Genomic DNA, 22,204 nt, shown 5'->3' on the forward strand with positions numbered 1-22,204 from the left:
AAGATGTATTAAACAAACAGCTCAGAGCGCAATCATTGTGTCAGCAGAACAATGGATTTTGCGAGATAGATCAGTCAGCAAACACATTAATTGTATTGTGGTTCTAATTTAGCAAAAGTCAGCTCCAGAATTGTTCTTGTACTTCGTTAATCTTGTTGCTACCTACAAATTCACATTCAAATTCAGATTCCCATTTATTTATCACATCCACATCATGATTTATATAAGAGGAGCTCTTAATCTCGTGGTCTACTGCATCATGGCCTTTGCAATTTATTTGTTCTGCTGCATTGCACTTTGTCTGTCACTATAACACTATATTCTGGATCCTGTATCCTTTTTACTACCTCAACGATCTGTCTAGATAGCACAACAGCTTTCAGAATCAGGTTTATTATCACTGGCATGTGGCGTGAAAACATAATCTAGCAGAGAGAAAAAAATAAATTAAATTAAAAAAAGTAAACAAGTATATCAATTGCATATGTTGAATATATAAAAACATGCAAAAACAGAAATTCTGTATATTTTTTAAAAAGTGAGGTAGTGTCGATGTTCATTTAGGAATCAGATGGCAGAGGGGAAGCAGCTATTTCTGAATCGCTGTATTTTGGTGCACAAGGAATAAGACCTAGGAATAGAATTAGGCCATTGGCCCATTGAGTCTGCTCTACCATTTGATCATGGCCAGTTTATTTTTCCTCTCAATCTCATTCTCCTGTCTTCTCCCTGTAACCTTTGGTGCCCTTATTGATCGAGATCCTTTCAACCGCTTTAAATATATCCAATGGCTTGGCCTCCACTGCCATCTGTAGCCATGAATGAATCCCCTTAGACCACAATAGTTTACACTATTGTTACCTCATTATAATTCCTACCTAATATATGATTGGCACATTTTTATGTTTATTCATTACTAAGCCTCCCATCTCCCCTCTGAGACTCAGTGTTAAAGCAGTTCCATTGGCCCAGAGCCTTCTACGCCTCCATGATTTACATGCTTATTTGTTTCCTCTTGCACTTGTATCTTGAATCACTCACCCGATGAACTGTGAGGCTGCTTGTTCAACTGTTGTCAGAAGAGTGGAAGGTACTCAGCTTGCAGCACCCCTATCCACATTAGTCCCATCTTCCAACATTGGCTCACGGCCTCAGTGATTCATTGTTCAACTCTGCTTCCATCTCGCTCACAGGTACTGTTCCATGTACTCGCCCAGTCTCTGAGTGATAAAGGTCCTGCCTCTAAATCTCTTCCAAGAACACTTATTACCAATGTATACAATGTACAACCTTGAGATTCGTTTCCTTACCCAGTAGCCACAAGACAAAGAAACCCAGTGGAACCCATTTTAGACAAAGGCCATCAAACACACACTGTACAAAGAACAAAAGTAAACAGACAACTGAGTCCACAGCCACAAAGCCAGTCATCATTGTGGCTGATCTGGTAGCCCGTTAGTTTCAGGCTACTGCCTCAGTTCAGTGCAGAGATGAGTAAACCTCGCAAAGCAGTGAGCTGAACCTGCACGTTCCTCCCCTCCAGCCCCAACATCCTGACCTTTTCAATTTGGCCCGACGCTTAAATCGTCCGAACCATGGGTCATTCCTCGCTCGCAGACCCAGGCCCTGCCACTTCGCTATGCTCTCCAGCCCTGGCCCCATTGCCTCGGTTCAATCCGTACCTGACCATTCCAGTTTGGCCCTCATCTAAGTCCATGTGGTAGTCTTGGCTCTGATATGGGAGAAAGTTTCCTGCTGACTACCCTACCTTTCATAATTTTCTATATATGACATTCCTATGGCTTTGTTCCTGTGATGCATCCCTAACCCATTAGAAATTAGACTATAGACTAAGTTCCCAGGTGGCAGGAAATGAACAGGAGTGGGAGATTACTCAGCTCATTGTGCCTGCTCTGCCACTTAGTCAGACAATGGCTGATCATTCTCAGCCATGTCATAGCTTTCTTGCACTTTCCCCATTGCCATCAACTATGCTGTGGTCCATAGAACATAGAACATTACAGCACAGAAACAGGCCCTTTGACCCACGGTGCCAAACTAATCCCTTCTAGTTGTAATTGGTCCGTATCCCTCCATTTCCTGCATATTGATGTGTCTTTCCAAATTTCTCTTAAACACCTATTATATCACCTCCCCTGGAAGCCTGTTCTGGACAACCACCACTTTCTGTATATAAATAAAAATCTCCCCCCCACCCCCCACACCTCCTTTAAACTTCCTTCCCACCTTAAAGCTATACCCTTCTATTAATTGACATTTCAACTCAGGAAAATGATTCTGTCTATTCCATCTGTATTCTCCTGTATTCTTCAACATCTGTCAGTTTCAAACCTCAACTCTGTTCTGCGTCCAGACATGGGTTTCTGTCACCTCTACATTTGATTATTCCAGCTCCCTCTGGCTGTTTTCTCCACTTAGCCCTCAGTACCTCATGGCTTTGCAGCTCTGAGATTACTCATCTTGGGCTCCCAGCACAATGCAATATTACAATCTACAGTGATCTCAGCACCCCTCCCTCTCTTTCTGTAACCCATTCCAGCCCTACACCCTGTCCTATTGCTCACACCCCAACTGCGAGCTCTTGCACCACTTCCTACTAATTCCCTCCAGCCTCTGCACCCCTTCCCATCTCTGTAACCCCACCTCATCCTCCAGCCTTCTTATCTTATAACCCTCCCCCGGCCCCTACACTTCTTCCTATCTCTGGAATACCTTACTCCTCCAGCCCCTACTCTCTTTCCTGTCTCTCTGTAACCTCCACACTTTCTAACTCCTCCTAGCCCCTATATCCCCCCCATCTCTATAAACACCCTATTTATAAAATCTCCTCCTCTTGATTCGCTACAGGCTTTCCTATCTCTGTAACAAGCTCCCCTCTAGCCCTACACTTCTTCTTATCACTGTAACTGTTGTATATAATTCGTTATGTGTTATATGTAAAAGTATGTGAGTGGTATACATCATCATGTCACCACATCATATGTGCACACCTCACTAAAGTAAAAAAAAGGTGGACACATTTTCCAAGGTTCTTTTGATTAGTTTTTGGTGTTACAAAATATAACAGTAGCAACAAGTCATTTTAGAATGAACCTGAGATGCCTACCTACCTGTTGAAGTCCAGCATGCTTTTTCTTCACAAGAGAAGACAGACATTCGAGTTTTTAAAAAAAAGTGCTGCATATTTTTTCTTCTGAAGGGAAGAAGGACATCTGAGTTAAAAAAAGGCAAAAAACAGTTGAAATTCATGGGTTCATAAACAGTGAGTACCAGGTGATAATAATAAAAAAAAAGTAGGAGAGGCCAGCTATATTGGAAAGATGGTGTTCAATTGAACAACACACAACTGGCTGATGTGTACTAAAAGAATTGAGCGGTATTTTCAAGCAAGTGAAATTTCAAATGAGAAATGAGTGCGTTTTGCTGAGTGCAATTGGTGAAAGAGCATATAGTTTGCTTAGCAGTTTGACTGTCCTGACCAAACCAGTTGAAATGAGCTTTGTTGATATTGTGAAAGTAACACAGGTATATTTAGAACTGAAACCATTGTTGATTTCAGAATGCTTTAGGTTTCATAAGTGGAATCTAAGGAAAGGGAAGTCTATTTCAGCATATGTGGCTGAACTGAAGAAATTGTCTGAGCATTATCAGTTTAGTGATAAGCTTAATGATTCTCTGAAAGATTGCTTAGTTTGTTGAATCTTACAAGAAGGCATTCAAAAACGGCTCCTAATTGGAGCACAACTCACTTGAACTTGCTGTATCAATAGAAATTGCAGCTAGAGACACAACTGAGTGTGAGTCAGGAATGAAAGTGAAGGTGAACAAAATTGCAGTGTTTAACCAGAAACCTGCCTGGCTGAATGAGTGTGTTATATAGTGGCAGGAGCTCACAATACACCAGACCAATGCAGCTTTAAAGCCTGTGATTGTTTCACAGCCCCAAGTCTCACTCCTTGTCAGTAAAAATGCTATCCCAGAAATCCTCCACATCGATGAAATCTTTAGGGCTGAGTGGGACGATTTAAAATTTACAATGCTGTGGATATTTATATAGTGGTTGTATTGTATAGAATACTGTAAGTGTATTTGTGTGTGTTTTAGTGGTATTTGAGTAGTGTAAATATATTTGATAAAGCGTTCTTTGTTTACATGATTAATTACAGCTTGTTTAAAAAGTACATGAATAGCAAGCGTCATTATCCCACCACATCACATGTGCACACCTCACTAAAGTATAAAATGAAGTACCATATAACCATATAACAATTACAGCATGGAAACAGGCCATCTCGGCCCTTCTAGTCAGTGCCGAACGCTTACTCTCACCTAGTCCCACCTACCTGTACACAGCCCATAACCCTCCATTCCTTTCCTGTCCATATACCTATCCAATTTTGCTTTAAATGACAATACTGAACCTGCCTCTACCACTTCTACTGGAAGCTCATTCCACACAGCTACCACTCTCTGAGTAAAGAAATTCCCCCTTGTTACCTTTAAACTTTTTCCCCCTATGTCTCAACTCATATGCTCTTGTTTGAATCTCCCCTACTCTCAATGGAAAAAGCCTATCCACGTCAACTCTTATCTATCCCCCTCATAATTTTAAATACCTCTATCAAGTCCCCCCCTCAACCCTCTACGCTCCAAAGAATAAAGGTCTAACGTTCAATCTTTCCCTGTAACTTAGGTGCTGAAACCCAGGTAACATTCTAGTAAATCTTCTCTGTACTCTCTCTATTTTGTTGACATCTTTCCTATAATTCGGTGACCAGAACTATACACAATACTCCAAATTCGGCCTAACCAATGCCTTGTACAATTTTAACATTACATCCCAACTCCTATACTCAATGCTCTGATTTATAAAGGCCAACATACCAAAAGCTTTCTTTACCACCCTATCCACATGAGATTCCACCTTCAAGGAATTATGCACCATTATTCCTAGATCACTCTGTTCTACTGCATTCTTCAATGCCCTACCATTTACCATGTATGTCCTATTTGGATTATTCCTACCAAAAATGTAGCACCTCACACTTATCAGCATTTAACTCCGTCTGCCATCGCTCAGCCCACTCTTCTAACTGGCCTAAATCTCTCTGCAAGCTGTGAAAACCTACTTTATTATCCACAACGCCACCTACCTTAGTATCATCTGCATACTTACTAATCTTATTTACCACCCCATCATTCAGATCATTAACGTATATGACAAACAAAATTGGACCCAGTACAGATTCCTGAGGCACACCACTAGTCACCAGCCTCCAGCCTGACAAACAGTTATCCACCACTACTCTCTGGCATCTCCCATCCAGCCACTGTTAAATCCATTTTACTACTTCAATATTAATACCTAACGATTGAACCTTCCTAAATAACCTTCCATGCGGAACCTTGTCAAAGGCCTTACTGAAGTCCATATAGACAACATCCACTGCTTTACCCTTGAAAACTTTCCTCGTAATCTCTTCAAAAAATTCAATAAGATTTGTCAAACATGACCTTCCATGCACAAATCCATGTTAACTGTTCCTAATCAGAGCCTGTCTATCCAGATAATTATATATATCATCTCTAAGAATACTTTCCATTAATTTACCCACCATTGACGTCAAACTGACTGGCCTATAATTGCTAGGTTTACTCTTAGAACCCTTTTTAAACAATGGAACCACATGAGCAATACGCCAATCCTCTGGCGCCATCCCCGTTTCTAAAGACATTTGAAATATTTCTGTCAGAGCCCCTGCTATTTCTGCACTAACCTCCCTCAAGGTCCTAGGGAATATCCTGTTAGGACCTGGAGGTTTATCCACTTTTATATTCCTTAAAAGCGCTAGTACTTCCTCTTCTTTAATCGTCATAACTTCCCTATGTGTTTCCCTTACCTTACACAATTCAATATCCTTTTCCTCAGTGAATACCGAGGAAAAGAAATTGTTCAAAATCTCCCCCATCTCTTTCGGCTCCACACATAGCTGACCACTCTGATTCTCTAAGGGACCAATTTTATCTCTCACTATCCTTTTGCTATTAATATAACTGTAGAAACCCTTTGGATTTATTTTCACCTTACTTGCCAAAGCAACCTTGTATCTTCTTTTAGCTTTTCTAATTTCTTTCTTAAAATTCTTCTTACATTCTTTAATACACAAAGTACGCATATTTTCCTGAGCTTCCATGTTTTATTTGATTAGTTTTAGGAGTTACAAAAACAGTAACCTCCTCTCTGATCTCCGAATGAAAAATTTAACCCATGAGCAGATGATGGACTGTATTTTATCTACTGTGGAGTGAATCCTCGATATATTCTTGTTTTGTCTAGGACTTGTGATATTCTACTAGTTCATGAATTAACAGAAGAGTTTCTGGTAAGCAGAATGTTCCTAAATTACTGTGGTAATTGCCAAAGTATATCTAAAATAAAACAGGACGGACTTACTGTTAGGTAACCTCTGTTCCCTAGACACACGTTACTAGGACAGAGTAGGGAGGGAATTTCATGGCTTTATGTCCCAGGCAGAGGAAAGCTCATTTGCTGATGGCAGGGTGTAGGGAGTTGGAGGATGATTAGAGACCAATGTTGGAGGAATATATGGATCAGAGAAAAAGAGAGGACTTACTGCTGGATATTACAGAAGCAGGGATATGGTTTGGAGAGGGTTACATTGGGGTTAGGGATGGATGTGGGCATCAGAAGGGTTACAGAGATGGATAGGGGTGTACAGGCTGGATGTGGTTACAGAGATAGGGAGGGGTGTACGGGTTGGAGAAGGTTACAGCGATAGGGCTGAAGGAGTTTACTGTGATGGATTATCTGAGTGCTGGAAGAGGTTGCAGAGATAGGGAGGGGTGAGAGGACCAGAGGAGGTTACAGAGATGGGTAGGTGTGTATGGATTGAAGGAGTTTACTGAGGAGGGGTTTACAGAGATGGGTTGAAGTATGGGGGCTGGAGAACCAGAGGAGTCTGATGGCTGAAGGAGTTTATGGAGATGGGGGATAGAGGAAGTTATTGAGATAGGGAGGGGTGTACGGATCAGAAGAGGTTACAGCAATAGGGAGGGGTGTATGGGTTGAAGGAGTTTACTAACAGGGATAGGTGTGGGGGTCGGGGGGGGGGGGGTTACAGAGATAGAGAGGGTGTGAGGGCCAGAGTGGGTGTTACAGAGTTAGGGAGGGGTGTATAGGCTGGGGGGGGGGTTTACAGAGACAGGAAGGAGTTACAGATATGTGTGGGAGTCAGAGGGGGTTACAGTGGTAGAGAGAGGCTTGTTTTAGAGTGTTGCAGAGTGTTTGCGCTAAGCTGGGTGACAGAGTTGATGAATACATTTGTGAAGACAGGCAGATCCTGATCTCATTTCCATTCACCTTCCATGTACGGGTCCATGTTCTATGGACACGAATCACAGAGAGTAATGGGGATTGTGCGGGAAATTGATGATGAAACTGAGATCAGTTGTTGTTTTACTGAATGATGCAGCAGGAACAATGTAGCCTTCTGCTCCCGTTTATTGTATTGTTAATCAGAGAAATAGATGATGTGGGTCATTGCTGTGCTAATCCCACAGGCTTGGCACCATCACCTCTGCATTGCAATAGTCTCTCTCTATTGCACTTCATGTGCTACCTCCTCAGTACCATCCTTTTTGCACAGTAGTAGGTTCTAAGGCAGAGAAAGGTGCAATATGCAACCGTGTGGTTGTTGAAAATAGGTCACCTGTTACTAGCTGTGGCCATGAGACGGCAGCACACTCTTGGTGTGTAAGGAGAGCAAAAACATCTGCTGCCGATTCATTCCTGTAGAGATCGATTCTTTCCGTAAACTCCACCAAGAGTCACGCTGCCAGTAATACCTTGTCTGCATTGTCAGCTGTGGCCCACCTTTCACTCCTGAGTCAGGGAGCTGTGGGTTAGATTCCAGAAGCTTAGCACAGAAACACAATGCTGAGGGAGCACCACACTATTTGGGGGGGGGGGGGCGATGATGAGGGAGTTCTATACTATGGGGGGGGGGGTGATGAAGGAATTCTGTACTGTGGGGGGTGGTGAGGAGGGAGTTCTGTACAGTGGGGGCTGGAGAGCAGGGAGTTCTGTACTGTGGGAAGGGTGGTGAGGAGGGAATTCTGTACTGTGGGGGGAGGTGAGGAGGGAGTTCTGTACAGTGGGGGCTGGTGAGCAGGGAGTTCTGTACTGTGGGAAGGGTGGTGAGGAGGGAATTCTGTACTGTGGGGGGAGGTGAGGAGGGAGTTCTGTACAGTGGGAAGGGCGGTGAGGAGGGAGTTCTGTACAATGGGGTGGTGAGGAGGGAGTTCTGTAATGTGGGAAGGGTGGTGAGGAGGGAGTTCTGTATTATGGGGGTGTGAGGAGGGAGTTCTGTACTGTGGGGGGAGGTGTGTTCTGTATTATGGGGGGTGGTGAGGAGGGAGTTCTGTACTGTGGGGGGTGGTGAGGAGGGAGTTCTGTACTGTAGGGGGTGGTGAGGAAGGAGTTCTGTACTATGGGGGTGGTGAGGAGGGAGTTCTGTACTGTGGGAAGGGTGGTGAGGAGGGAGTTCTGTATTATGGGGGTGTGAGGAGGGAGTTCTGTACTGTGGGGGGAGGTGAGGAGGGAGTTCTGTACTGTGGGGGGAGGTGAGGAGTGAGTTCTGTACTGTGGGGGGTGGTGAGGAGGGAGTTCTGTATTGTGTGGGGTGGTGAGGAGGGAGTTCTGTACTTTGGGGAAGGTAGTGAGGAGGGAGTTCTGTACTGTGGGGGGAGGTGAGGAGGGAGTTCTGTACTGTAGGGGGAGGTGAGGAGTGAGTTCTGTACTGTGGGAAGGGTGGTGAGGGAGTTCTGTCGTTTGGGGGTTGTGAGGAGTGAGTTCTGTACTGTGGGAAGGGTGGTGAGGGAGTTCTGTCGTTTGGGGGAGGTGAGGAGGGAGTTCTGTACTGTGGGGGGTGGTGAGGAGGGAGTTCTGTACTGTGGGGGGTGGTGAGGAGGGAGTTCTGTACTGTGGGAAGGGTGGTGAGGAGGGAGTTCTGTACTGTGGGAAGGGTGGTGAGGAAGGTGTTCTGTACTGTGGGGGGTGGTGAGGAGGGAGTTCTGTACTGTGGGAAGGGTGGTGAGGAGGGAGTTCTGTACTGTGGGAAGTGTGGTGAGGAAGGTGTTCTGTACCGGGGGGGGGGTGGTGAGGAGGGAGTTCTGTATTATGGGGGTGGTGAGGAGGGAGTTCTGTACTGTGGGAAGGGTGGTGAGGAGGGAGTTTTGTATTATGGGGGTATGAGGAGGGAGTTCTTTACTGTGGGGGGAGGTGAGGAGGGAGTTCTGTATTGTGGAAAGGGCGGCGTGGACGAAAAGATAAGCTATGAGAGAGTGACGAGGGACAGCTGTGCGGTGGGGTGGTGAGGGGGGACAGCTCTGCTGTGGGAGGGGTGGTGACGAAGAAAGCCTGAGTTGCAGAAATTGCCCCCTAAAGTGTGGGTCAAATGTGGAGTTTTGACGGGTATAATTGTTGAGAACATGGGGAGAATAAAATGGGATCAATGTAGTTGATTGTTGAGAAAGACTTGATGGGGCGAAGGTCCTATTTCTGTGCGGTGTGATTCGTGTCAACTATGTCATTGATCCGGAGCCGTGACTTCTAATCCCTCCAGAGAGTTTGACTCTTGTAGATCTGTTAGCCAAATAAATCCACAGCTAATGTCTGTGATCGACAACTGGCTGTAAGTCTGCAGGACCATTATGGAAACACATGTGGGTCACTGAGGTCCTTTGGGGAAGAAAATCTACCCTCTCGCAGGTTGTTTGATGCTCTAGGTTCCACCATTTGTCTTCTGACCCCAGTGTTGTGCTTGACTGTTAACCGTGCTTCCCAAATGGCCCAGCACGCCACCCAAGGGGCAATTGGGGATGACCAATAAATGCCGGACTGACCATCAGTAACCAGATCCTATAAAATTAATTATCTCAAAGAGGAAATGTTTTTCTTTTGCATTTACCTGGCACTATTTGTCTCTTTGAAACCCCTTCTCTTTTGCCACCCTGGGACCTGGCACCAAATAGAAGAGAAGAAAAAAGTTAAAGGAGAAAATTGAAAAAGATTTTGCTAAACTGATAGAGTTTCTGATTGAAGAAAGGGAGATATTTTTAGTACAGCTGGAGGAGGAGGAGCAGCAGGTGGCTGTGGAGGAGATGGAAGCAGGGGAAGTGGACCTGACGGCCACCATCATAGAGCTGGAGAAGTGCATCGCCAACATCCAGAGCAAGCTCAACCAGTCTGTCTCACTGGAGGTGAGTCCCTGTGCTTTGGTTGGAGGGTCCTGGTGGTGGTGGTTATGCAGAGCTGGGACTCTGGGTGGGAGGTTTGATGTTACCTCGTTTCTCACTTTGGTTTAGGCCTAAATACATTCTTACATTCTCATTCTTCCCCCTCCCCTATTTATTTTTCCTTTTTCCATCTTGATCACACATTTCTTTCATACTTTTCTCCCTCTCTCTTTCCGGTGCTCACTCACTTCTTTCACCACGACTGCACGAAAGGGCAGTTACATCAGGATTAGTGGAGGTGGTTTGAAATGGAAGGCAAGAAAGCTTGTACCTTGTTCCTTTATTTTTTGGGACCGTGAGCACTTTAATTCATACTGTTGCTGCCTCCAGTGTAGAGAGAACTATAATCTGTGTCTAACCTGTGTATTACAAAAGTACATACATTGCAAACTTACAGTTCTACAGCACGACAACAAACACAGGGGCAATAACAGTGCCTAATACAAACTAAATTAAAGCGTTCTATCCCTCTCTGGGATGACGATTATTCCCTGTGGTTCCCAGTGTCCCTGGAACACCTCCATTGTACCCGTGGATATCACTTGTTCTTTCTCCACGTTTACCTCTGCACGGGCATACTATACAGCCAGCACATTGCACATTGATAGCTGTTCAGCCCGGGCTCTGCTACCCACCTCAAGAACCCACAGATAGCTATCTTTGCCAACACCAGGAGCAGTTCACTAGGACAACCTACTCCCTCTGGTCCCCTCCTTACTGGTTGGCCAAATGTAACTCTGCCCTAGTGGGGGGGGGGGTTAAGTAATGAGATAAATTTGAATGCCTCTTCACCCAATGAGGCTCTGGCTGTTTTAGCTTGAGATACTTTATGAGCTTAGAGATATTAATGCTATTACTTTTCCTTGTTTTACAGGAAATGCTGGACACTATTTCTCAGTAAGTCCACACTCCTGTTTCCTCCTTTAACCTACGGATTCTGACATTCCCAATCAAGGCAACAGTATCTGGTGGGTGAGGGTATCGGGTTGGAAACCAACTCTTCAGGCAGTCAGTTTTTTCCCTGATTCTTGCTCAAATTAACTGGCAAACATCTTGTCTGGACAGCTTCTGGTTTCACTCTCCCCTTCTCTCTCCTTGTGGAATCTTCCCTTTGCTTCAAAGAAACTTTGGGAGAGGAGATTTCTCCTGAATTCCAGATCTGATCTATCAGTGATCCTGCTCACAGAAGCTCTTGGGAAGGAGTTGGGGCTTTGTGTCACATTCTTGCTGAGCAGGAGGTCATTTGGCCCATCGTGTCTCTGCCAGCTCGCAGAGCACATCATCCTCAGCCTTATTCCCTCAGTTATTCTCCTTCAAGCTCATTTGTTTATCAGTTACCCCCTGTCCTCCTGCCTACCCACACTAGGGAGGCAATTAACCCACTGACCCTGCACTTAATTTGCTACATGGGAGGAAAGAAACACCTGGTGAGAACCCACACGGCCATAGGGACAGCGTGCAAGCTTCCCATCCGAGGTTAGGATCGAAGCCGGGTCCTTGGAGCTAAGAGGGCTGCCCAGGGATTCTTCCCTTTAATAACGAAGGAATGAGACCCAAGGAGTTCACTGTGGGTGTCCTCTTTTAGTTTGTGAGGAATTTTGTGCTTAGCAGGATCCCATAGCATGTGAAGAGGGAGAGAGTGAGATGGAACAGATCCATTCATGGCAGGTTCAGCCTGCAAGGCTGGGGTTTAACTCTGACTGGTCTTCCTCTCCTGCCCTTTTGCAGGCCAATACCCCAGCTGGAGAAGCCCGCAAGCCAGAAGCTGAATGCACATTGGGACCTGTTCACTGGACCCCTACAGCTCATCGCCTGGAAACGGTTGCAGGATGTTATCAGTCCAGGTAACTAAAACAATACCCCTCCCCTCCCAATACCCATGCCTGTACCAGAAAACCAGGTTTGATTTGCGGAGGACTATTTCAAGGGTGAAGAGACAATTTCAAAGGAGGTTGGAGGAGACGTCGGATGCACGGCAACTCTGGCAGGGTCTGCAAGACATTACTTCCTACAAAGTGAAACCCAATAGCGAGAATGGCAGCAATGCTTCACTAACAGATGAACTCAACACCTTCTATGCCTGCTTTGAAAGACAGAATATAACTACATCTGTGAAGATCCCTGCTGCACCTGGTGACCCCATAATCTCTGTCTCAGAGGCCAGTGTTTAGCTGATCTAGCCATGTGGGTATGTACTCATCCACGCAGGTTTTAATGAAGCCGGTAACAACTGCAGCATACTCATCCAGATTTGAAGATGAATCCTTGAATATGGCCCAGATCACCAATTCAAAGCAGTCCTGTAAGTGCTACTGTGCTTCCCTTGTCCTACTTGGACAAGGTACTACTTGGCCCTCACTACTGGTGCTGCAGTATTCAGTCTCTGCCTATACTCAGGGAGTAGAAGTACAGCCAGGTGATCAGTTTCCTGAAGTGAGGGCATGGAATAGCATGGTAGGCATTCTTGGTGGTAGTGTAGCGATGGTCCAGTGTGTTATTTCCTCTGGTATTGCAAGTGATCTGTTGATGGTAATTGTTCAGTGATTTTTTTTTAAGACTGGCCTAGTTAAAATCCCCCAAAATGATGGTGAAGACATTAGAGTGTGCTATTTCGTGCATGTTGATCCCATTGCTCAGATCATCTAAAGCCTGATTGATACTGGCCTGAGGTGAAATGTATTTTCCTACCAAAATGATCATGGAAATCTCCCATGGTAGGTAAAATTGATGGCACTTAACTGTAAGATATTCCAGGACTGGTGAGCAGAATTGGGACAGATTGATACATTCATGCACCAAGAGGAGTTGATAATGAGGCGTTCTCCTCCACCTCTGCTTTTGAGAGACTATAGATCTATTCACAGATTTATAATAAACCCATCGATCTGAATTGCTGCATCCGGTACGGAAGGGGTTAACCAGGATTCCATGAAACAAAGGACACACGCGGTTGTAATGTCCCTCTGATTCAGCACTCTAGCTCTGAGATCTTCAATTTTATTCACCAGAGACTGCATATTTGCCAGCAAAGTAGTAGGTATTGGGAGCTTAAAAGCCTCTTTCCTTAAATGCACGTACCCCTGACCTGCAGCCACTTTTTCTGCGCGGAATACGTCCACAATCGGCATTGTTTCCATCAGTTTTAAGCAGCGACAGTTCAGTTCATCGCATTAAGATATCTTCGTTAACTGTACTGACCTTGGAAGCAGTTGTGTTTTTCAGCTGAATCAGGCTGAAACGAGAATATTTAATCATATCCATTGAGAGTACTGCTGCCACACGAGTTGCCACTTGAGGCGCCCAGAACTCGTTTTAGGAGGTGTTTGGATAAGTACATGGCTGGGAGGGGTATGAAGGGCAGTGGTCCAGGTACAAGTCTATAGGCATGGGCAGAATAATAGTTCAGCATGGGTTAGATGGGCTGAAGGGCCTGGTTTTATGCTGTAGTGTTTTATGAGTAAGGCTCTAAGGGTTTTAAAGGAGTGCAGGTTCTTTCTCCCCCTGCCAGTGGTGGAACAATGAGAATTAGGGGACAAACAAGGAATTAGAATAGGAAGAGTGTGGTGATATAGGGGTTGGAGGAGATTACAAAGGTAAGGAGTGGTGTAGTGGTCTGGTGGGGATTATAGAAATAGAGCTATTGAAGTCAAAGTGAGTTATAGGAAGGGTGTAAGGGACAGAGGATAGTTATGGAGATGGAGAGGGGTGTAGGAACCAGAAGATAGGAAGAGTTTACATGATAGAACTGGGGCTTATAGAGGAATTAAGGGGTATAGGGCTGGAGGGAGTTGCAAAGATAGGGGAGTAAGTGATGGAGGGAGTATTAGAGAGATAGAGGAGTAGAGTTAGAGGGAATTGCAGAGATAGGGAAGGGTTCATGGAAAATTATATCATTAGTTAGTTTCAGTACTCTAAGAAGGGTGAATGTGCTGACTCTACTGTGAAGACTGCCATAGCCAAATTGCTTCTCTTTCTCGCTTACTCTCTCTCTCTAAACTCAGCAACTCCCTTCTCAGAGACACTGTCACCCTAAGACAGTATAAGTTGAAAGGCCGAGATAGAGTAGACATGGAGATGTTTTTAATAATGGGAGAGTCTAGGACCAAAGGACTCAGCCTCAGAATAGAAGGACATCCCTCTAGAATGGAGATGAGGTGGAATTTACTTAGCCAGAGGGTGGTGAATCTGTAGAATTCATTGCCACAGATGGCTAAGTTATTGAGTATATTTAAAGTAAAGGTTGATAGGTACTTAATTAATAAGGGTGTCAAAGCCTTTTGGGAGAAGGCAGGAGAATGGGGCTGAGAGGGAAAATAAATCAGCCATGATTGAATGGTGAAGAAGCCTCAATGAGCCAAATGGCCTAATTCTGTTCCTATATCTTATGGTCTTATTTAAAAAGGCAGTCCGTCCTCCTCGCCTTCTCAGCAGGTGATCTGGGATGGGCAGAAAATACTTGCTTTGTGGCAATGCCCTGTCCCTTAAATGATTAAATGCAGAGAAGCCACTGAATTCAGTATGTGCAACACAGGATCAGGTTGTTCTCTGTGTTAGTGTTTCTGTCTCAATCCAGCCGCCTCCTGCATTTCTCCCAAATCCATCTTCCTGTGGTCATCCCAATTGGCCCCACACCCATGCCTACATTTTAGGTAAACCTCCTGCCTGTGTAGGGGCAGAACCCATACTATCTCTCCATTCCCAGCCTCCTGGGGCATCGGTTTTCTCCTGAATTCCTGATGGAATTTTGCAATAGAGTTGGACAACACCTAAATAGGCCCTTCTACCTACAATGGCCCTGCTGACCTTTATTGTCCATCTACAATAATCCATTTTGCCTGCATTAGGGCTGCATCTCCTATGTCTTGCTTATTTCTCTAAAATCCTCTTAAAATGTAGCATTTGTATCTGACTCTACCACAACTTCTGGTGGCGCATTCCAGATATTAATTATGCTCTGATTAAAAAGAAAACAGCCCAAAGATTGCTTTTCTCCCATTTCTTACCTTAAAACCATGCACCTGTTTTCAATGCCTCTAACATGAGAAAGGGATTTAAACTATCTGTGCTATCTTTGTTGTTCCTAATCTTAAACACTTGCATCAGGTCACTCCACGGCCTGCTTCACTCCAAGGAAAATAAACCCAGTCTATAACTAAAGTCCTCCAATCCTCCACGTTCATGAATTCTTTGCCAGACCCATGTCATGGTTTTGGAGGAGGGCAGATAAGAGCTGCTGTTTCACAGAGTCAGAAATCTGAGCTCAGTCTCAGTCTTGGGCATTTAATGTGTGGAATTTGTACCTTCACCCTCCAGGGGTGTGTGTTTTCCCCAGACTTTCCAGTTTCCTCCCACATCCAAATGATGTGTGGGATCCGTGGGCTAATCAGCTGCAAGTTGCTCCTTCGATCTGAGAGTGAGGGTAGAATTTGGGGAGAGTTGATGGATAATGTGGGGAGAGTATAATGGGATCGGTGTAAATGGTCAGAATAGACTTGAGAGGCTGAAGGACGCTGTGTCAGTAATAAACCATTTCCTTGCTGCACATGTCCTTGAGATTTGGGAGGAAACTGTGACACTCAGAATGCAGATACAAGGAGAACATGCAAGGTCCACACAGGCAAAACTGATATTATGATTGAAACTGGGTAGACTGGAGTTTTGAGGCAGTGGCTTCAAGAATTCACCTCACCTCTGGTTTAAGGTGACCTCTTAGTTCTGTTCTTCCTTGAGAAGAAGTACAGTGGCATGCAAAAGTTTGGGCACCCCTGGTCAAAATTTCTGTTACTGTTAATAGTTAAGTGAGAAGATGAACTGATCTCCAAAAGTCATAAAGTTAAAAATGAAACATTCTTTTCAACATTTTAAGCAAGATTAGTGTATTATTTTTGTTTTGTTCAATTTTAGAGTTTAAAAAAAAGGAAAGGAGCACCATGCAAAACTTTGAGCACCATAAGAGATTTGAGCTCTCAGATAACTTTTACCAAGGTCTCAGACCTTAATTAGCTTGTTAGGGCTATGGTTTGTTCACAGTCATCGTTAGGAAAGGCCAGGTGATGCAAATTTCAAAGCTTTATAAATACTCTGAGGCCTCAGAACTTGTCCCAACAATCAGCAGCCATGGGCTCCTCTAAGCAGCTGCCTAGCACTCTGAAAATTAAAATAAATGATGCCCACAAAGCAGGAGAAGGCTATAAGAGGATAGCAAAGCATTTTCAGGTAGCTGCTTCCTCAGTTCGTAATTAAGAAATGGCAGTTAACAGGAATGGTGGAGATCAAGTTGAGGTCTGGAAGACCCAGAAAACTTTCCAAGAGAACTGCTCGTAGGATTGCTAGAAAGGCAAATCAAAACCCCTGTTTTTGATTTGAAAGACCTTCAGGAAGATTTAGCAGACTCTGGAGTGGTGGTGCACTGTTCTACTGTGCAGTGACACCTGCACAAATATGACCTCCATGGAAGAGTCATCAGAAGAAAATCTTTCCTACATCCTCACCATAAAATTCAGCTTCAGAAGTTTGCAAAGGAACATCTAAACAAGCCTGATGCATTTTGGAAACAAGTTCTGTGAACTGATAAAGTTAAGATAGAACTTTTTGGCCGCAATGAGCAAATGTATGTTTGGAGAAAAAAGGGTGCAGAATTTCATGAAAAGAACACGTCAACTGTTAAGCGCGGGGGTGGATTGATCATGCTTTGTGCTTGTGTTGCAGCCAGTGGAACGGGGAACATTTCACTGGTAGAGGGAAGAATAAATTCAATTAAGTACCAGCAACATCATACCATCTGTAAAAAAGCTGAATATGAAAAGAGGATGGCTTCTACAACAGGATAATGATCCTTAACACACCTCAAATGGACTGCCTCAAGAGGCGCAAGCTGAAGGTTTTGCCATGGCCCTCACGGTCCCCCGACCTAAACATCATTGAAAATCTGTGGATAGACCTCAAAAGAGCAGCTCATGCAAGACTGCCCAAGAATCTCACAGAACTAGAAGTCTTTTGCAAGGAAGAATGAGCGAAAATCCCCCAAACAAGAATTGAAAGACTCTTAGCTGGCTAGAGAAAGCATTTACAAGCTATGATACTTGCCAAAGGAAGTGTTACTATGTACTGACCATGCAGGGTGTCCAAACTTTTACTTTTTTTATTATTTTGAAACTGTAAAAGATGGAACTAAAAAGGTGATCTTGCTTAAAGTATTAAAGAAATGTGTCATCTTTAACTTTATGCCTTTTGTAAATCTGGTAATCTTTTACTTGTGTAGCTGTTCACAGTAACAGAAATTTTGACCAGGGGTGCCCAAACTTTTGCATGCCACTGTATCTTCTCCACATCTGTCATATCTGACATCTCTTGCATGGTTCAACTAAGTTCCTTCTCTCTCTTCTAAACCCAAAATACCCAACTATTTTTAACACTATACCCCACTTGGTCCACCTATCAGTACAGTAAAGCTTCTTAGAACTGCTTCTAATGCATTACCATCCTGAAAGAAGGAAACTAATAATTGCACAAGTTGAGGTGTGGTCGGGGTATAACCAATGTTCTCCTCCACTACTCTGCGTTGACTAACGTGTTGAGCTAGATTAAAGCCTCAAAATCTTAGAGGTGAAAATGAAGCAGTGTTCAGCACTATCTGCCTGCATTTAACTCTTCTCCCTCTCTTCTTGCTACCATCAGGCAGGAGGTGGGGGGGTCTTGGGTCCCACATTGCCAGGTTTGGAAGCAGTTGGTGCCCTGAAGCAGTTAGGCTCCTGGACCACCTTCACTCACCTCAGCACTGAACCCTGCAGCTCCCTTTTAATGTATTAGTTGTTTACTTTTTATTGTTTAGACAATTTGTCCTCTTTTGCACATTGGATGTTTGTCAGTCTTTGCTGTGTGTGTTATTTTTGTGGATTCTATTGTATTTCTTTGTTTTGTGGGTGCCTGCAAGAAATTGAATCTCAGGTTGGAATCTCAAAGTTATGGAATACATAACTTTGATAATAATTTTACTTTGAACTTTGAGCTGGTGGGAGAGAGAAGGGAATGAAAAAGATGGAACATGACACCTGTTGTTGCTGCATTCTCTTTCAGGGCCGGAGAATCTCTATTTTAACCCCTTGACCGCCCACCCGCGCCTCCGCTTCAATAGAGACTGCACCATGGTGGAGTCCTCTGGCTCACGGGGTCAAACCTCCGATGACCCCGAACGTTTCAGCTCATTCCACGGGGTGCTGGCCACAACCCACTTCAAATCAGGACGGCACTACTGGGAGGTGGAGGTAGGAGACTCGCAGGCCTGGTACCTGGGCGTGACCTGCATCCACAGTGCCCGCAAGGGCTACATCAAGCTGGCACCATCCAAAGGTTACTGGAGCATCTGCAGGCTGCTGGACTACTGGAAGAACAACAAGCACCGTCAGCCTCTGGAGGTGACCTCCAAGCTCTCCAGGGTAGGTGTCTACTTGGACTTTGAGGCTGGCCAGGTCTCCTTCTATGATGCCTGCTGCATGGATCTCCTCTGCACCTTCAAGACCAATTTTCGCTGCCCTGTTGCCCCGTTCTTCAGCCCCAGCCGGGGGGTAGGGAGCATCCTGAAGCTATGCCACTTCTGAAACCGGAGCCTCTTTGCACCCTGCCCACCCCCAAAGGTTTCTCCTCCCCCACCCCAACAGTCCTGCCTTCTAGATATTAAGTAAATGTGGAATGATACTGTACACTATTCTGCCTGAGCTTGTTAGTGATTCCTTCTGTAAAGTGGCAAACTCATACCCACTCCCCCTCAAAACTCATTTGTGAAGTATAATACAAAGGGTGAGCACGTACAATGACACAGATAGGGCTGCTGTCTCACAACGCCAGAGACCCAGGTTCAATCCTGAATTCCAATGCTATCTGTCCTCCCTGTGGCCATGTTGGAGGGATAGTTGGCTGCTGTAGATTGCCCTCCCAGTGGGGGGTAGAATCTAAAAGTGGGGGGAGTTGGTGGGAATATGAGGGAGAAATAAGTGGGAAAAAGTACTGATGGGGATATGGGGAGAATAAACAAATCACTACAGACCAGGTCTCCAAAGGACCTGTTTCCATTTTGCATCTATCTTCACATTTCACAAGTAATCATTGACACAACGCTTGTCTCCTTCCACCCACCTTTTCCATCTTGGATCAAGGGATAAACATTGGAACCTGGTGTGGATATTCTTCCACAGGAGGAAAGATGAATAGGAGAGGGCTCCCAAACAGGAGAAAGTCTGAAGATGCTGGAAATCGAAAGCAATGCACAAAAAATGCTGGAGGAATTCAACAGGCCAGGCAGGATCTATGGAGAAGAGTAAACAGTTGATGTTTTGAGCCAAGACTCTTCATCAGGTCTGAAAAGAAAAAGAAGTCAGAGTAAGAAGGTGGGAGGAGGGGAGGAAGAAGTTGGGGAGGATGTGGGATCCTGTTGGAGATGACGGAAGTTGTGGAAAATTATCTGCTGGACGCGGAGGCTAGTGGTGAGGAGGAGAGGGACCTTATCCCTGGTGTGGTAGCGGGAGAATGGGTTGAAGGTAGACATGAGCGAAATGGAAGAGATGTGGGTGAGGGCAGCATTGACGGTGGAGGAAGGGATGCCCCTTTCTTTGAAGAAAGAGGACATCTTAGTAGTTCTGGAATGAAAAGCCTCATCCTAAGGGTGTAGAGATTTACCAGGATGCTGCATGGATTAGAGTGCATGTCTAGACAGGTTGAGTGAGTTAGGGGTTTTCTTCAAAGTTCAAAGTCGAATTAATTATCAAGAGTGCATACATGTCACCACATACAACCCTGAGATTCATTTTCCTGCAGGCATATACAACAAATCTATAGAATAGTAAATATAAACAGTAAAATGTAAACAAACTCTGCAAATGCAAACATAAATAAATAGCAATAAATAATGAGAGCATGAAATAGCAAGATAAAGTCCTTGAAGTGATATCATTGGTTGTGGGAACATCTCAATAAATGAGTGGAGTTATCCTCTTTTGTTCAAGAGCCTGATGGTTGAGGGTAGTAACTGTTTTTGAACCTGGTGGTGTGAGTCCTGAGGCACTTGTATCTTCTGCCTGATGGCAGCAGTGAGCAAAGAGCATGGCCTGGTGGGTGGTGAGGATTTTTGATGATTGCTGCTTTTCATGTAGATGTGCTCAATGTTGGGAGGACTTTGTCTGTGATTTACTGGACCAAATCCACTACCTTTTGTAGAATTTTCCGCTCAAAGGCATTGGTGTTCCCATACTAGGCTGTAATGCAGCCAGTCAATACACTTTACACATCTATAGAAGTTTGTTAAGATTTTTGATGTCATGCCAAATCTCTGCAGAGTCCTGAGAAAGTAGAGGTGCTGTTGTGCTTTCTTTGCAATTACATTTATATGATGGGTCTTGGACAGGTCCTCTGAGATAGTGACACCCAAGAATTTAAAGTTACTGACCCGCTCCACCTCTGATCCTCCAATAATTACTGGTTCATGGACCTTTGGTTTCCCTCTCCTGAAATCTACATTCAGTCCCTTGGACTTGCTGACATTCTTGGAGTGAAGGAGGATGAGAGGTGACTTGATAGAGGTGTACAAGATGATAAAAGGCAGAGATGGATGTGGACAGCCAGCACCTTTTTCCTAGGGCAGAAATGGCTGATACAGCAGAGCGTAATTTTGAGGTGATTGGAGGAAAGTATAGGGGAAATGTCAGAGTTGGTTTTTTTTTTACAGTGAGTGGTGCATGTGTGGAATGCCCTGCCAGGGTTGGCATTAGAGGCAGATACATTAGAGACATTTAAACTCTTAGATAGGCACTTGAAAGAAAATTGAAGGGTTATGTGAGAGGGAAAAGCTAGATTGATCTTGGAGTAGGTTAAAAGGTCAGCACAAGATTGTGGGCTAAAGGGCCTGTACTGTGCTGTAATGCTGTATGTTCTGTGACCATGCAGTGGTTCTTGTGGGGTTCACCAGTAGTCTGTGCAGTGTTTGTAACCATTTAGTGAATTCCTTTGAATAAGGGAAAAAATAAATGAGGTATGAAGAGAGGTTGAATTGGTTGGATTTATTTTCATTGGATTATAGGAGAATGATCAAGGTATATAAAATCAAAAGGGGCATAAAGGTTGCAGTCTTTTTTTCCCATGGTTGAGGAATCAAGAACCTGAGGGGTAACTTGTTCACCCAGTGGATGGTCAGTATATGGATCAAGCTGCCAGAGGAAGTGCTTGGGACAAATAATTTAATTTGAAAGGTATATGCATAGGAAAAATTAGAGCAGCGGTTCCCAACCTTTTCTATGCCCCACACCTCTAGGAAATGTTTGATTAGTGTTCGCACCCCCTACAAAAGTAATATCACATTTGAAGATGAAGAAGTCTAATTTCTATTTTTTGAACCACATACGATACTGCGAGTGAACAAACTGAACTTAAAAAAATAAGCTTTTAACTCAGTGCATAAAATGCAAATATAAATTGAGCAATTAGATTCTAATTTATTCAGAAAAAATTGTAAACAGTAAAATCAATCCCAATTGTGAACATAAAATTCAATGACTTCTTTGCTCCTGCTTCTCATTCATGATTTTGTCAAAACGTGGAACTTTCTTGCTGACTGCGATCCGCAGGTCTGCCTGTGGATTCAGGCGATTCCTAGATTTTGTCTTGATTGACAAAAGAGAACTGAATCCAGATTCACACAAGTATGTTGTTGCAAATGGAATGAGGACATGGAGTGCTTTTCCACCAAGTCTTGGGAACATATCCAGTGCTGCACACCAAAACTCCTCCAAAGTCTTGCTTTCAAATTGCATTTCAAGAGCTCGATTTGTCTGCAAACCAATAAGATCCTCCTTCAGCTCTTCATCTGACATTTTCTCCA

The 22,204-nt window shown here is 44.2% G+C and overlaps 1 protein-coding gene across 2 annotated transcripts in view; it reads left to right on the forward strand.

Moving 5' to 3' along the window:
- The window catches only part of LOC132398861 (zinc-binding protein A33-like), a 30,259-nt gene extending 10,057 nt beyond the window's left edge, over positions 1-20,202 (forward strand). The window contains exons 3-7 of one of the 2 annotated variants that reach the window (XM_059978696.1): positions 6,359-6,404; positions 10,075-10,302; positions 11,213-11,235; positions 12,067-12,182; positions 18,415-20,202. In XM_059978696.1, the coding sequence (XP_059834679.1) occupies positions 6,359-6,404; positions 10,075-10,302; positions 11,213-11,235; positions 12,067-12,182; positions 18,415-18,935 (934 nt within the window). In that variant the 3' untranslated portion in view covers positions 18,936-20,202. The remainder of the gene's footprint in view (positions 1-6,358; positions 6,405-10,074; positions 10,303-11,212; positions 11,236-12,066; positions 12,183-18,414) is intronic. The other variant, XM_059978697.1, reaches the window with a different exon arrangement.
- The last annotated feature ends 2,002 nt before the right edge of the window (positions 20,203-22,204 follow it).

The sequence above is a fragment of the Hypanus sabinus genome, chromosome 9, assembly GCF_030144855.1.
Source record: "Hypanus sabinus isolate sHypSab1 chromosome 9, sHypSab1.hap1, whole genome shotgun sequence".
NCBI classification, from domain to species: Eukaryota; Metazoa; Chordata; class Chondrichthyes; order Myliobatiformes; family Dasyatidae; genus Hypanus; species Hypanus sabinus.